At 33.6% G+C, this 18,556-nt stretch overlaps 1 protein-coding gene across 4 annotated transcripts in view; it reads right to left on the reverse strand.

Annotated features, from left to right (window-relative positions):
* Positions 1 to 1,071: 1,071 nt before the first annotated feature.
* The window catches only part of LOC149791266 (tetraspanin-31-like), a 51,356-nt gene continuing 33,871 nt past the window's right edge, over positions 1,072 to 18,556 (reverse strand). For 3 of the 4 annotated variants that reach the window (XM_089969763.1, XM_089969764.1, XM_089969766.1), the window contains one exon: positions 1,072 to 15,325. In XM_089969763.1, coding sequence (XP_089825889.1) covers positions 15,251 to 15,325 — 75 coding nt within the window. In that variant the 3' untranslated portion in view covers positions 1,072 to 15,250. The remainder of the gene's footprint in view (positions 15,326 to 18,556) is intronic. The other variant, XR_016423334.1, reaches the window with a different exon arrangement.

An 18,556-nucleotide genomic window follows, 5' to 3' on the forward strand; every position in this document is an offset into this window, starting at 1 on the left:
ATTATGAACAAGTAATAAACAAGGAAACCTATGACCTAGTCATCAAATAAACTATGCTCTATTCCATCTCAATGATGTGGACAAAGGTGTAAAAATGGTAAAAACACATGGAAGCTCAAGCTTCCAGGCAACCACCCGAGTTGCTATTAAGAAAACTGACGTACATTGCTGAAAAAGATGATTTCCATTTGCTGATTTTTCATTACTGTCACAACCATAAATGGTAAACAAGTACAAAATTGTCCTGTGGAAAAAGAAGAGTCAGGTAAAAGTTACCCACAGCATTTATAATGATCTGCATACACTGCAGTGAATTAACATAGCTTTCAATTTGTTGAGTGACAGGAAAGACACTGCATTAAAATATACAGTAACCTTGGTTAAAATAAGCCAGAACTCAGCTAGTCTTTATAAGTAACCTATGTACTAACAGGCCAGAACTTGGTTAGTCTTTATAAGTAATCGAGGTACTAACAGGCCAGAACTCAGCTAGTCTTTATAAGTAACCCAGGTACTAACAGGCCAGAACTCAGCTAGCCTTTATAAGTAACCTAGGTACTAACAGGCCAGATCTAAGCAAGTCTTTATAAGTAACCTAGGTTTTAATAGGCCAGAACTCGGATAGTCTTCACAAGTAACTTAGGTCCTTAACAAGCCAGAACTTGGGAATTCTTTATAAGTAATCTTGGTTTTAAACAAGCCAGAACTTGGGAATTCTTTATAAGTAATCTTGGTTTTAAATATGTCAGAAGTCAACTAGTCTTTATGACAAGCAACCTTGGTCCTAATAAACTATAACTGTTTATAAGTAGACTAGGTCCTAATAGTCCAGAACTCAACTAGTCTATATGACAAGTAATGCTTGTAACATTGACTATGATGGATAAAATCAATTTTTGTACAAATATGTGATGATGTGAAAACATATATATCACATGACTGATTTTTTTTTAAAGCTACGTTAAAAATCCAAATCACACACTTGTTGATCATCCAACAAACCATGCAAAATTTGCTCATCTACTTAACTATAGGTGTTGGGCTGGGGTATAAGACAAAAAGTCAGCAGAATAGCGTTTCATAAATATGTTTATTAATGCTTGCACCGTACACATTACTTTTGAGCATGAACAAATGGCTTCAGACTGTAAAACAAGAAAAATAATGATGGAATTACTACAGATTGCACTAATTAGAATAATTAACAAAGAAAACTTAGCGACAAGTGAAATATCATTATTCCTCGTCAGGTAGCATGAAAGAATTGCAAAGAGTGTTCATTTGTTGAAGGATTCCAGAAGAGGTCCACAATGGGAAATCTGATTACTCAAGATGGGACCATTTTCTACTACCATAGTTACATGACATTCATAATACAAACCGTTTTATCTAAATAAGTAGCAGTTCTTATTTCAACCATTGAGTAACTAATCAGAACAACTCATTTACAACAGTAACATAAATTTCACATTCAAAAACTATTTCTCCCATGACAGGTCTAAGGGGGACTACTCTTAAATTTAGCTGACTGACTAAGGAAGACTTAATCAGAGAACAAGGTTTTCTTAGCCAATCCAAGCATTGAGAATGATGATGGCTTCAAGGGTCAAAGTGATGCTAATTTACACATTAGACAGATGAAGATAATACCACAGATATTTGTTATTTTCAATTTTTACTACTGTACACATAAGCATATTGAAATAATCTCTATAATATTTGTCTACATTTTTTCATCTTTCATATATCATTAGAGTTTATATTAATGTAAATATCTGAAATATTACTGAAGGAAAAATATTCAAGGAAAAGAACTATTAAGTCCGATCAATGACGTAAATTCGAGTTGCCTCCCATGACCTGTCCAACTGACCTACAGAAATTAAAATATAATGATCTCAGTTCCTTTAGCATGAAAAACATTGTGTTGAAGGGGATTATACAAGTCCCCAGTCCTTTAGCATGAAAAACATTGTGTTGAAGGGGATTATACAAGTCCCCAGTCCTTTAGCATGAAAAACATTGTGTTGAAGGGGATTATACAAGTCCCCAGTCCTTTAGCATGAAAAACATTGTGTTGAAGGGGATTATACAAGTCCCCAGTCCTCTAGCTCAGCTTAACTGTCAAACAATCACACACGTATCTCTCAATATATTTAACAGCTACGCATTAGACATAACTGAAAAGGTTGCTTCCTCAGCTCTGGATAACTCATGATCATTAGTAATTTCCCATAAAACAGACATAAATATCTTACGAGTTTGAAATTTTAGGCAGTATCACACTGCCTTCATCAGTGACTAATGTTGATCACATGACTTATAATGGTCACATGATACAATGAGAATGATGGAGATGGATGGTAAAAGTAAAGTGGTTCTACTAGCCAACAAAGGACACACCACAGAATTACTCAACAGGGTTGATTATTTTGATAAAATTGAACTGATTAACAAAAAAGACACATATCAGAAATTAAGATATTCTCTATAACATTAATAAAATGAACTGTTGCTTAATGTCAAAGACATGTATCAGAAATTAAGGAGACCATACAAAATCAATAAAACATCAACTGATTAACATGTTAAAACAAGAGAAGAAAGACCAAATTATATCTGACACAATGTACTACAACCTCCACACCACTGATGAAAACATCCCAAAGCTATATGGGTTGCCTTAGATTCACAAGGATGCCTCACTGTGACTCATAGCATCTTTAACTTCTGTTAAAGGGGCCCCTAGTGGGCAAAACACAACATAATAATTCCGTTAAAGGGGTCGCTAGTGGGCAAAAAGGAACACCATATCATCAACAGCATATATTCTGTCTAAAAGGTCAGGGTCCTAGCGGTACGACTATGTATAAACCTGGTCTCTTATGATAAATCAGCATTTGTTTACCAGTATTCCAGTGGATAAGGCTATGAGTGTGATGAGAAAGAAAGTAAACGTAGACAATACTCTGAAATCTAGATGTGACCTCCCAAATGAATATATCTGCGCTTTATAGAAACTGTCTGGACTGCATATATTTATCTACATTGGGCAGTTTTACCAACAAAAATAGGGATCAGCAATTGGGTCCCCTGTCTCACAAAAAGTTCACAAATTTATAGATAGAGTTTTTTTTAGAAAAAGGCCTTGGAATCAGCCAAGAACCCACCATCCATGTGGATCAGATATGTGGACGATATACTGACTTAACTACATGAGTACAATATTCAGGACTTCTCTGATCATCTCAACTTCCACTACCCACATATTCAAATTCACTTCAAAACAAGATGAAATTAATAAACTACCATTCTTGAACACATGTCTACACATAAATGATCAACCAAAGTCACTGTGTATAGAAAACCAACCCATACTGACCAGTACTGCAACTTTCTTTTCCAATGACCATCTGGAATGCAAGTGGTCTGTAGTGAGATCTATAATACATTGAGCTAACTCGCTAGTCACTAATGAGACAAATCGAATGGAAGAAGTATAGCATGCGAGAGCTGCATTATGGGTAAATGGCTATGCAGAGTGGACTTTCAAAATGTCTGAAAAAATAAAGAAAATGCCAAACAAAACCAGTGGTGCTTCAAATAAAACCAACATCAGTATTCCATATTTCTGCAGTCTTACCTATATCATCCAGACATGGGATGAATAGATACCACAAACCATAAACTCTGGAAGACAGTAACTTGCACATGTGAAGGGCAAAGCCAAAAATTTGTAAAAATGAGGTCTGGTTTATTATATCAAATGTAGTCATTATGAGAATGACTACAATGGGAAAACAGGCAGTGTTAGAAGCAAGGATTAAGGAACACATCAGTAGAAAGTCAATGCAGCAATATGGGTCATTCCATTATTTCAATCAGACCAAGGTCATTACATCAGAAGACAACACAGTGAAAAGGAAGGTGACCGAGGCGATTAAATTATGATACCAGAGGCCAACACTAAACTGGGGCATGTGCCTTGAATTACTGCCTATCTACACCAGTCTCCTCATATCATGTGACCATTATAAGTCACATAATCAACATTACTTGCTGATGAATGCAATGTGATATTGCCAAAATTTGTAACTAAGATATTTATGCTCCGAATATGGGAAATTAATTATGATCAGATACGCATCAACTTATTATTATTCTTGCCGGGCAGAATATAATCTTGGAAAAAATCCCACACCCACTTTTCTACTGATTTATAAAGTATTTAGTATTTTTTCAATCCTGACCCCAAAAAAATATATTAAAGGGAAAAATGTTCATTGGTATGGTGTTAATGTAGCTTCCATTTAAAGCAGGTAAAAATGATGAGGAATTTTTTTTTAATTTTACCACTTCTGATTGCCAGTTGCATTAATTTTACCGACCCTCACATCAATTTCATGTTTTCTTAAAGAATAGTTTCAGTTAAATAGTGATGACATAAACCTAAACATATTAAATCAAGTCTTTATAATTTGTACCATTCTATGACATAAAAACAAAAATAATTCCTTCTGCTAGAAAATCGAAGTCACAATCATTCAAAGAAACTTTAGAGATTTTTTGCAATACGTTCCAATAATATGCATTGTGTACACTCAGGTTAGGTATATGTACCTTATGATCCACTTACAAAGGATTTCATTGAACACATGTATATTATAAATGGTCATTTATTTAAGCACAAGTCTCCAAAATCATATGTTAATTATGCTTTGTGAAATAATCTCCAGACCATAAAATTTTCTTTTTACATAGACTTGCATATTGGCAAGTTAATTTACTATTTCCATTTGCTAATTAAAATTCTTCATTCCCCTGCCAAAGTATGTTTGTTATAGGTAATATCTGAAAGCTTCTTTCCCAAGGGTTTATCCATATCATACCTTGGCCATGTCAAACTTAACTTCCATATGCAACTGGAATTTCTGAAAACCTGTGGCAATTAAGAAAAATATTATTGTTGTTGTGGGCCTAATGCCATTTTCAGCACATGATAGGCTATACGTGGCAGCCAGTATAAGAGGTTGCGGAAGAATACAGGGACTGAGGAAGAACCACCAACCCACAGGAAGCTATTGGCAAGCTTTCTCACATACCCAGAGGCTGAGCCCAACAGTCCAAACCATGCAGACAAAGGTGAGATGGCACTGACCAGAAAAGGTGAGTGCTTTAGACCATATGGTCACCGAAAACCATGAATATATTATGGAACAATGATTCTGTATATGCATGCTGTCATGAATTTGGGTCTTACTAAATGGTCTTACAAAGTAATGAATGAATACATGTATATATCAATGACAAATAAAATTTAATATTTAAAAACTAAGAAAACCATTAACATCGAAGAAAAAAACAACTGAAAACATAAATAAAACTTGAATACTGACTGGATTTCATTATATTGATGAATATATAAACCATCATCCATACATCTAACTAATGAAAATCAAATACATAATTCTATCTGCAATCATGATATCATTTCTTAACAGCAATCTATTCATGCAGTTTACATTCTGATGGCTTCAGTTCAGCACTGGTTTTGTGTAAGCTATTCTGACAACTGAAAAAGTGATTACTCCAACAAGTACAACTAATTCGCTGCCATAATCAAAGAAACATTTTCTTCTACTTAATTCACAATTTTGAGATTAACCATTTTCTCATTGTTACTATTCATAAATATCTGTAGCTTTTAACAAGAAATTTTCATGAAGTTAAATAAATGTTAATACTATTACTGCATATACTCGCTTATAGCCTTAGTCCAAACTGCAAAGACCGAGATCTGGCAAGATGTGTGCATAGATTTAGGTCTATACATTAGTCAGCAGAACAAATAATACAGCCCAGCACATAATGTGAAGGCAGCTCAGGTCTACAGCTGGACCAGACCTGTAAGCAAGTTTATATTGCCCTCAGTACTATTAAATTCCAAGTTTATTTTACATGTCAGTGCTTTATTTAGCAAAACGCAGCAAAGATATTCACAACTACTCTAAATGTTTGCCCACACAATGTAATATAGAAGTGTTTCGAATCAAATTTGGAAAATTCTATATGCATGTATTTCTGTACACATATTCATGTATTTCTGTACACATATTCATGCCATTTCATGTTTTTGATGCTTAATCAAGGCACAAGTTTCTACATGTACAAGACATCTGGCTCCATCGCATGATATTATGAACATCGTGTGATATCCTGCACGTCATGTAATACCATGCATGTCGAGTGATATCCTGTATTCATGTGTGTGCTACTTGGCCTCCACTAACTATAATGCCCTGAAGGGACTGACACTCTTCTACTGAAAAAGAATTCTCAGGAATTCAAAACCATTTCTTTTTAACTGCTGAGTATTGAAACCATTTCTCACTAGGCAATAAGATTTTCAAATTTACAAATGTGAAAGCCATACTGGAAGTAAGATTGGCGCCATTTTTGTTTAGGAAAAACTAGACAATATTGGAAGGCTTGGTGAAAGCCCCATGTTGATATGACCACCCATTCTGGAGAATTAAAGGAAAAATCTGCAGCGTGTTACTGTGGCAGTTATATCTGAGGTAAGATTGGCAATATTTTCATTCAGGACCAAATATCCTAATTAATCTACTGGTGAAAGCCCCATTTCGAAGTAGCAGCAATAGCAAGATAATCAAGATGGCTGCCATGATGGTCACACTGGATGTACAGCACCATTTTCATTTAGTACCAATAAGACATCATAATGTTTGCCATGATGGTCACACTGGATGTACAAGACCATTTTCATTTAGTACCAATAAGACACCATAATGTTTGCCATGATGGTCACACTGGATGTACAAGACATTTTCATATAGTACCAATAAGACACCACAATGTTAGCCATGATGGTCACACTGGATGTACAAGACCATTTTCATTTAGTACCAATAAGACACCATAATGTTTGCCATGATGGTCACACTGGATGTACAAGACCATTTTCATTTAGTACCAATAAGACACAATAAGAAATCTTGGTGAAAACTGAATGTTGGTATGACTTTCCATCTAAAAGAAGTAACAATAACATTTTCAAGGCACTATGTTAGCCATATTGGATATAAGACTGGCCCAAGTCTTCCAGTGAAAATCCTGACTTTTTATTCTAGTGTAGTAGCTATAATAAGATTATCAAGCTGGTTGCAGAAGTGACCATAATGGATATCAAATCAGCCCCATTTTCATTTAGGACCAACTAGAACAGTCTTTAGTGAAGCCCACATTTGGATATGACTATCCTTGCAGGAGTAATAGTGATTAAAAGGTTTTCAAATGACCACTGTCATGGGGGAGAACTGGATGCCCAAGTTTTCAATGAAAGCCAACAAGACATCAAAATAAGTCTCTTAGTGAAAACCCTATGCTCAAATGACCTTCCAAACAGGTCAATCAGCAATAACAGGAATTTTAAGATGACTGCTGCGGTGGTGGCTATACTGGACGTCTGACCAGGACCGTTTTTGTTTAGGACCAACCAGACCTTAGAATGAATATGCATGTCCAGTTTCATGGAAATACTCCAAGCAGTTTAGAAGAAGTAGCGATAACAAACTCATCCTAATGGAAAGACGGACAATGGACGACAGGCAATTGCAAAAACTGTTCTGGTCTATGACCAGTACAACTAACAATATCAGGAAGACCACAGATTTTTTAAAAATTGTGGAATTTTCACAAAGTATGCATTTTTGCTGAAATCTGGAAAAGAGGATTTTTAAAAATGTTTTGGCTTTCTGGCAATAAACAACAAAAGTTAAATCATGTTGGTTAGATCTTAATTACATGGAGATTGTGATGTGTGAGTATTCGTTGATAGTACAATGTTGCATGTAAAGAAAATAAAGAAAATCGTAAGTGAGAAGATGAACTTTTCTCCCACTCCTTTACCTAACCAAACAAAAATTTGCATGCTTAAGTTTTGCAGTTTTCAGGTCTGGATTGTGGCAGAAATTTTCAGATTTACATCTCCAGCAGAGTTGCCAGATCCTGGCAATTCTGAACAGGGTCCTATGGTATTTCTGAACAGGGTCCTATGGTATTTCTTCATCCTACATGACATTTTTGACCACTGAAAGTGATTTTAGGTGCAAGTGAACCAGAAGCAATGCAATCTGTGATTAATGATTACCATCATCAGTATGTAAGTCAATACCATCAGTATACATAAGGTTACTGTAGATCTTAAGTCTAGTGACAACCATCAGTATACATAAGGTTACTGTAGATCTAAAGTCTAGTGACAAACACAGTGCATAGGTCTTTATCTATTGCTCATCACTGCCCATATACAGCATGTATAGTGCATATGATGACTTGTATTTGAAAACGTGCTTCTCATCACAAGGCACTTGACACTTTATTTGCTAGTGGCCCAGTCAACACAGCATCCATTCATTTACATCAAGTGGCGACCACAATCCCAATGGCTTAGTCAACACAGCATCCATTCATTTACGTCATCTGGTTCTCACAATCCCAAATGAGGCCGAATACTAATAAGAATTTAAGTGAACCAACTCAAAGTCTTCATGAACATGTAAGGGACCAACAATGAACAAAAATGTCTGGATGATCAGGTTTTGTAATTTTTCTAACGGATTTTTGTGTGTCCCTGATATATATGTCAGTAAATTTGTATTTATGAATAAAAAATGTTTGTTTCTAAATTCAAGCACTTTCAAGTTTGTGCAGACCATGAGAAGAGACCTACATTTTTTCCACTGCATAATAGCTATTTGATTGTCCAATCATACTTATAAGATGCGAGGTCAGGCCTTGCTAAGAACATGATAGGGATGTAAGTGAACTATTAGAACCCTATTCTGAGGTCTGTTCATTGTCAAAAATCAGAGTCAGTGGCATAAAAAATGGCTATTCCTTCTAGCATATCCCAAACCTTCAAGTGAAAGCCAATGGCATTAAAATCGGCTATTCCTTCTTGTATATCCTAAACCTTAAAGTGAAAGCCAATGGCATAATATTTGGCTATTCCTTCTTGTATATCCTAAACCTTAAAGTGAGAGTCAATGGCATAAAAATCGGCTATTTCTTCTTATATATCCCAAACCTTAAGTCAGAGTAAGTTACATAAAAATCATCTATTCCTTCTTGTTTATCCCAAACCTTAAAGTCAGAGCCAATGACATAATAACTGGCCATTCCTTCTTGTATATCCCAAACCCTGAATATCGGCTATTCTTTCTTGTATATCCAAAACCTTAAAGTCAGAATCAATGGCATAAAAATCGGCTATTCCTACTTGTATATCCTAAATCTTAAAGTGAAAGCCAATGGCATAAAAATTGGCTAATCCTTCTTGTATATGCCAAACCTTAAAGTGAGAGTCAATGCCATAAAAATTGGTTATTCCTTCTTATATATCTCAAACCTTAAAGTCGGAATCAATGGCATACAAATTGGCTAATCCTTCTTGTATATCCCAAACCTTCAAGTCAGAGCCAATGGCATAAAAATTGGCTATTCCTTCTTGTATATCCCAAACCTTAAAGTCAGACTGAATGGCATCAAATTTGGTTATTCCTTCTTATACATCTCAAACCTTAACGTCAGATTGAATGGCATAAAAATTGGCAATTCCTTCTTGTATATCCCAAACCAGTCTTGAAGAACAACATTAAGTAAAAGTAATCTGATTTTAATTAAAATTAAACCATAGAGCATTTGGCATGTAAAGAGAATAAAATATTGGTAGAGAAATCACTGGTGTTTTGACATACATGTATGAATACTGAAATAAGGTTGGCATTTTGACACACACACACAAACATATATATATATATAAATATATATATATATTGAAAATTGGCAAGCAATTTGACATGTATGCTGAAAGTAAACTTCATTTTTTGACATACATGAATATATAAAGTAGTAAAGTAGTCTGACATATACTATATATATCACATAATGGGTATAGTTTTCCTATAGTATGTGCAGTTTCAGATGTTTTATATTATAACATGTTAAAATATCGCTTTATGTGATTCTGATTGGTCCAAATAAGGCCATAAAATTATTATGCAATATCCTCTTTACCGATTGGCTGGGATCATGGGAAAACGTTTCTGACCCTGACTTCTTGAATGTTTGGTTTTGAATGAACATTTTTGGCGGCCTATTCTGAACTCGACTTGCGAAAGGAAATTGAGGAAAAATTACCTCCGCTGTCTGAATATGGATATGTTACCCCCACAGGGGTTTGTTATGTCATGTATAACAATATCATAATGAGAAACATGGAGTAAAACTACAAGACAAGAACAACAATAAGAAGTAAAACTAAGGGTATTGCTTATTTCATGGCGGGGTGGAGAGAGGGAGCAGTATATCTGTAACATAGATATAGAATCCACCATATATACAAGGTTGGTTTAAATGTTAACTTACAGAAGTAAATAAACTCACCTCTGTTCACAGAAAAATTTGGACATATATGGGTCTCCTAACTGACAGAACTTTATCCAACCACAGTAACGTTATGCAGTATATATGGGGTGCAAATTCGACTCAACAAGAAATTTGTTTACGTCTTCTGTACAGTCTATTGTTCCAGTCAATACTGTAAATATCAGGTCACAAATGCATTGCAGTAAATGTGGAAATTTCTGCATCCAGTAATCCTATTTCACATAAAAATTGCAACAATGTAACGTTTAGTTCTGTGAGTGACATTTTAGGTTAAAACATGTACTCTAGGTCTACTGTTTACCGTATCAATGTGGCATCACATCGCATTAATAATTCTGTTTTGAAAAATGATTTTGTCGTTATAAAATGATCTGTTTATTTGGATGGAAGCTTTTTCTTTGATTTATAGTTTGTAAAAATGTACAATCTACTTTTACTAGTTCAACTTTGTTTGGGACTATATTTTCTGCACAACAAATGAAAGGTGCATCGTCTGTCAGAATGAACGAAATTATTCATTCTTCTTTCTATCTAAATAATTTCCACTGAAATAAAAACTATGTGAAAAAAGAATCTCAAATAGGTAATGATTTAATATTAAATTTATGAAACTCACTGCATAAATTTAATATTAAATCGTTACCCATTTGAGATCCTCTATATATGCACACATTTTGACAGATATGTATACTGAAAGTAGACTGTCATCTGACAGATATGTATACTGAAAATAGACTGTCATTTGATATATATGTATACTGAAAGTAGACTGTCATTTGACATATATGTATATTGAAAGTAGACTGTCATTTGATATATATGTATACTGAAAGTAGACTGTCATTTGACATATATGTATATTGAAAGTAGACTGTCATTTGACATATATGTATACTGAAAGTAGACTGTCATTTGACATATATGTATATTGAAAGTAGACTGTCATTTGACATATATGTATACTAAAAGTAGACTGTCATTTGACATATATGTATACTAAAAGTAGACTAGCAGTTTAAAAAAAAAACAACAACTGAGATCTACACTTACAAATTAAATTGTGCAGTATTTGGTTTGTATGAGATTCAAATATTGATAGACTAATCTGACATGCATTTTAGCAAGTATGTATACAGAAATAGTTTAGCATTTGGACATACATGTACTCTGAATGCAAGCTGACATTTTGTAGATAACTCTTAAATTCTTAAATCTAACCTAACAGCAATAGCCCACAACCATTAGTCAAGCTAAAATATAATAGTTTACACAAATACATTTCAAAAAATCATAATTTGAAGAAATTAGGCCAGCTAACCCAACATAATGTGTGCACATCCACATCTGAGTCTCTATTGATTATTTTCACTTTTTGAATATTTCAGTGATCATCAGGACTAAAAAAAAATTCAGAATGGACATGCCTGCTTTCTGAATATTTAAGTGATCAATAATTTGTTTAGACTGGGCATGCCTGCCATTTTAAAATTAATGAGACAAATTTTCCCTGACTAAGCAGCTTAAGCATGTAACTTTAAATTGAAAATCCTTAATATTATAATTCTGACAACACATTTCCATTTTCACAATGTACATATACATGGATTAATAGGTCCTCACATTATTACAACAATGGTATAAAATTTGATGTACATTTTATATACCAAACAACAATTTAAAATTTGATGTACATTTTATATACCAAACAACAATTTAAAATTTGATGTACATTTTATATACCAAACAACAATTTAAAATTTGTTGTACATTTTATATACCAAACAACAATTTAAAATTTGTTGTATGTACCAAACCCAAGTATACAATTTTATGAGAACATGAATGACTGTGGGAATAACCGGAATGTCCAATCTGAACGATCATGGCCCAACGATCAATGAAAGTTAACAATTGCTGTATAAAAACATTACAATTGCTAAACTATAGATTAGTGAAACCTGACTGGAATATTTTTATCTGCAAACTCGGTTGATGTTTTGTGCAAATAAAGGGTATCTATAAAAACACTTGTCTGCCATGACATGACTTTGCTATACCGGAATTCATATTATAACAAAGCCTATTACAGCAGGATTCCCCTTAATTATGCTTCATCAGGTATGCAAAATACAGTGGCATGTCACCACAAAACTGGCTATATTGTGCCAATCAAAAGTTTAACAAATGTAAAGCACAATAACAAACATCATGAAAATAAAACCCATCCAAAAAACATAAACATTTAGTAATGTATGATAAAGGCAAAGATTTATCATCCGTAAATATACAATTCATAAATCTCTTGCATCTTTGTAGGTAATTTGCTGTACTGCATCTAAGATGCGATTCCCAGCATTATGACAAGTAGCTGATATTGTCTGCTTGGATTTATAGTCCACCACCAAACCTCACACCTGAGATAAAAATCTGATAGTCCAAATGCATGCTGTCAAATTTCAGGACCAGGAAAATTTAAATGGCAAGATCTGTTTACCCTAGTGACTTTTCAAGTCTCTTCCTTAATAATCCATATTAGAATGAATGAGAGTTCAATGTCCAAGCTATGTACATTTACATTAATAATTCCGTTACACAGACACATTAACAAACTTATTGAGAACACTGAGAGCTTTGAGGATTCAGACAATACTAGATTAAAAAGGATCAAAAGGAAGAAGCATTACTAGTGAGATACTGACAATCGTGTTGCTTTTCTATGATTAATAATACCAATATCCCTCTAAATAAAGGAATATTAGCTACAGATGTTTCTAATCTTATCTTTACCTCCTAACAATGAATTCAAACAATAACCATTAAAGAACATTTTCTATTTAAAGGATTGTCTTGTTTTAAGTGCTACATAGATGCAGCCAGACTTAATCAAGGGATGTACCACTCAGCCTAATCCTTTCCTCTGAGAACTTGAATTTGAATAAAGTCCTTGAAAATATCCTGAATGGCCTCTCAATGCAGAGAAAGCAGTAGAGTTCAAAATAGAATATGCCTTTTTATCAGAAATACAAACTATTCTTAGTAACAGGCAGGCTTGCTGGAAAATCCCTCTCTGTGATAAAAAAGATGACCACTGCCTTTTTAAGTCAGGCCAAATTTACAGTTCATGTATATATAAAGTTCATCATTGTTTAGTCAATAGCCCTCTGGTCAGCACATTTAAATCCATTTGGAAAAAATCCTACATATAGATATATCACATACCTTATTTCAATCTATAAGCAGATAAGAACATTTTCAAATCTCTTTCTATGATTTTCTTGTGAGGCTTAAATGAAATAGATCAATGCTGACCATAAGAAACTACTAAAATTAAAAACACAATAGACAAAAATTAAAATGCAATAGCTAGGACTGTCTAACATTCATTATGTACATATTCAAAGAAAATAAACAGTCAACACACGATGCAATGATCATTATAATGCTTCTCAAGGAAGACATACTAGAATGTTGCAATACAGACAAAGTCACCTTCAACTGGGGTTCATTATATAAAAATAATACAACCAGCAGAATGCAATCCGTATCCATATTACACCAGGGAATGTTATACTGACATACTTTACAGTTGGGGATAACTATCAGACATGCGTATAATATACATATAACTGTAAGAAGCATATACCCAGATATCCCATCACATAATGTGCTATCAGATATGGGTCTACTCTTCAGAACTAAAAGGAACAAAATGGACTTGTATATCCCACCATATAATGTTCTGGCAGGTATGGATCTGATTGAAAGCACAAGGAACATGGAGCCAGATAAATTGGCACATGATCCTTATCTCTTTCAAATGCAAGTCAAATCACTCAGACTCTCTGAAAGACACTCTTAGGTAAGTGAAGTGATACTTCAACCATCCATGAAAATATCTGCACTTAAAATTGTTAATGTTATTCCTGCAATTGTGAATGAAATATTTGAAGAAAATAAAATTAACTGGTTTCAACAGCTTCAAACTACTACTTAAGTTGCTACTGGTGATGATACACAATTGAGTCATTCTAACATAAATGAAATCATTATGACAAAATAAAAACCACAGGAATGAGGTCAGTTTCAAATGGCCACTACTTACATCTGAAGTCTTTTTCCAGCATGTAATGGAAAAGGAAGAGGACATTCCAAGTGTTCTCTGCCAGATTAGGATGGATGGTGACTATAATTCAATACATGTTACACACAAACAGATGCAGGAAACGATTTCCTGAAATATGAACACAGACAAGGACAGCATTCATCCGTTACAATTAAAAATAACAATACATTTGTCCCTTTAAGAAGCAAACACAAGTCCCTCAATTCATGTAAATAATGAATAACATACATTTAAAACAGATAAACAATATTATACAATAGCTTTTTCATTACTTATGTTCAAATATACATTACAAATAAATGGACATTTACAACAGAAACTGTCCTGCATGCATAAAATGGATGAAACATAACAAGGATATTACCAATACAGTATGAATTCAGAACAAGAAATCAATTTTTGGACATCAATATAAATTCAAACCTTTCATCTGGGAAGTGAAACACTGGCCCCTCAAGACAGGTGACTGCTTCTTAATGGTTTATTTCTGAAGTAATTTATTTTAAATGAAAATGGTTGGGCAGTAGATTGCAATATAGACATGATCTTTAAGGCAGGTTTGACTGTATATAATGTCAATAAACAGCAAAACTTCTTTGGAATGTTAGACAGTCCTTCTGTGTCATATCTGATGTGATTAAAAAAAAACAACTAGCATTATAAAAAGGCGCTGGGATTTGCACGTGGATCCTTCTGATTTCTATACCGCATTGCTAGCCATACTCCTAAGATCTGCAATTAAAAGGAGACAATATGAAAATGAATTCTTCATCATTATCAGTGACTTGTATTTCTACCTTGATCTCTTTATTTGATCACTAATCTAAGTTTTAATATCTTCAATAATAAAGATTGAAAAATATGAACCCTTGGCGAGTCACTAAACAATATGCCTCATAGCCTATGTTTAAATATTAAAGATATATCAATAAATCCCAATATTTTGAAGTTTTTGGGCATAATCAAAATGTAACTATTTTTTCTCATATGCAAAAACTGGGTAAAAAAGGAATATATTTCCTTAAACTGAGCAAATAAAACTGTCAATTTCTTACCTGCGAGTATGCAAGTACCTTACAGTTTTGTTTTGCAAACAACAAAGAAGGAAGACTTATAAGAAGCTATACACTAAATACATTATACTGAAAATTTAAGGGAGCTTACTTATAAAGGAATATTCAAATTATGAAGGCAAAATAGCTGAAATTGATGCATTGAACTTCATATTTTGGATTCTATCAGGAAATGACAAATCTACACCATCAATAATTCCATATTTTAAGATCAGAGTTTAGTCTCATAAATCCATCAACTTTTCTCACCTCATAAAAAAAACTAAACATGAGTCACTCAAAGGGATTGAAGCTCTACGGCCATAAACTCTGTACAGAAAACTGATAAATCTGCTCTCGAAGGGATTGAAGCTCTACGGCCATAAACTCTGTACAGAAAACTGATAAATCTGCCCTCGAAGGGATTGAAGCTCTACGGCCATAAAGTCTACAAAAAACTGATAAATCTGCCCTCCAAGGGACTGAAGCTCTACGGCCATAAACTCTGTACAGAAAACTGATAAATCTGTCCTCGAAGATATTGAAGCTCTACGGCCATAAACTCTGTACAGAAAACTGATAAATCTGCCCTCGAAGGAATTGAAGCTCTACGGCCATAAACTCTGTACAGAAAACTGATAAATCTGCCCTCCAAGGGATTGAAGCTCTACGGCCATAAACTCTGTACAGAAAACTGATAAATCTGCCCTCGAAGGAATTGAAGCTCTATGGCCATAAACTCTGTACAGAAAACTGATAAATCTGTCCTCGAAGGGATTGAGGCTCTACGGCCATAAACTCTGTACAGAAAACTGATAAATCTGCTTCCTCTCTTCTTTTTAACTGTCAAGTACTGAAACCACCTCAGATATTTTCTTGAGAAACTCCAATATACTAAATATTGTAACAAGTATGTTCAAATATATTTAAATTAACATGTACACAAGTACAGTACAAAAATCTGTCATAACCTCTGACCTTTACCCTGATATCATAGATTATCTATGATATCCTCAGATACACCACTCCCTCAACAACTCATCCCTGGATAACTTGCAAATCCTTTTATAACACAAGGTCAGGCATGTATCGTAGTTGAGAAAATTCACACAAAATTATCTGTTTACAGAACATGAAGAAAATCATAAGCAAAACTAATAAATGAAACCTTGATACATTGCTCATTTTACTGGTTAGTACCCTGAAATATGAATCAACATCATAAAATTGAAAACTTTTAATAAAAAGTTATATGTTTTGCAAAAGTGATTATGTAGGGCCAACCAAAAGTAAAGTTCAAAAAAATGTAAAAATAAACGGTACAAAAATGTAGGAAAGTAAACCCTTTCAAATAAATGAGTGAATTAGGAAGAATATAAAATATAAAATGTAAAGATGTTAAAATTCTGCAAAATGTATTTAAAACAACAGATAACGGTAACGCATGCATAATGCTAAAAACATTCTGTTGCATAAATTGCATTTCCTTAATGAGTCCAAGATTTTCCTGGCTACCTTAAAAACAAAGGTAATTTATACAGAAAAGCAAACAAGTTAATTAGCAAAAGACTATTTATTTATTACATTTGTTTAACTTTACTTTTGGTTGGCCCTACGTAGCCACTTTTGTACTGTGGTGTTGTAAAACTCTACAACATGGATATTCAAGTTTTATCGTGAAGACTGCATCTTTATCTTAGGAACAATTTCACAAAATCACATAAAAACATACATACATGTTGAATAGCTGAATACTTGTTTCATCCTCCAAAATCACATACATACACACATACATACATACATGTAGAATAGTTCAATACTTGTTTCATCCTCCAAAATCATACATACATACATACATACATACAAAGATACATACATACGTACATACATACAAATTACATACACACACACATAATACATACCTACATACATGTAGAATAACTGAATAAGGTAATTTAAAAAAGGTTAAAATTGCTAAAATCTTCAGTAAGATAAACCCTTCTAAATTAAAGTACACCTCTTCCTCAACAATTTGCACACATGAGGTTCCCAAACATACACTCCAGACTGCAGCATTAATGAGGTTGTGAGGTACCATGGTGAAGAAAGAGGTGAACATCGACAGCTTGAAAAGAGGCAGTTGTAAATAGTTGAATACTTGTTTCATAATGATACTGAGAATATTTCTCAATAAATAGTCTTTTGCTAATTAATTTGTTTGCTTTATTATATAAATTACCTTTGTTTTAAAGGTTAACAATCTTTGAAATATTATTCAGATATTACTATAACAGGCTGAAGACACATTATGTGTACCAGCAAAAAGCTTTTAAGAGCCTCGTCTCTTTCTAATGTGAGTCAAATAACGTGATGGAAAAAGGCAACGGATGTTCAGGATGTGCTTCTTGCATCTAAATGTGGTTACAATCTAGTGTTATTATTTTTAAAAACTCAAACAAGAATATTTTTTATTTAAAAAAATAAACAGTTATTTTGAGAATATCAGCAACTTTCTATTGTTTTGTCAATAAAACACTTAGAATTTGATTTCATGGCAAGTAATCATAAAAATGCAGCTCATCCTTCAGCAAACCTTCAAATGTCAATTTAGGCATTTTTTAGCTCCCTACAAACTATGCATTTTGGTTCTCTTAATGAATCCTAAAAGAGTACAGAGAAATGAGTAAGCCTTTTCGATTGGCTTCCTTGCTAATATCAACCACATATGCAAATGATGAGCATTTGCTCTGATTAATGATGTCTACATAATAACATTGGTCAGCTGACTCTGACCCAACTTTTACATATGTAGGATTGAAAGTCTGTTTTTCTTCAACCCTTGACTTGATTTGATACACAAGACAAAACAAAATTGATAATAAAAAGCTGTTCTACTTTTAATTGATCTTAA

This window comes from Sinohyriopsis cumingii, chromosome 9 (genome assembly GCF_028554795.1).
Source record: "Sinohyriopsis cumingii isolate HCF-2022 chromosome 9, ASM2855479v2, whole genome shotgun sequence".
In the NCBI taxonomy this organism is placed as follows: Eukaryota; Metazoa; Mollusca; class Bivalvia; order Unionida; family Unionidae; genus Sinohyriopsis; species Sinohyriopsis cumingii.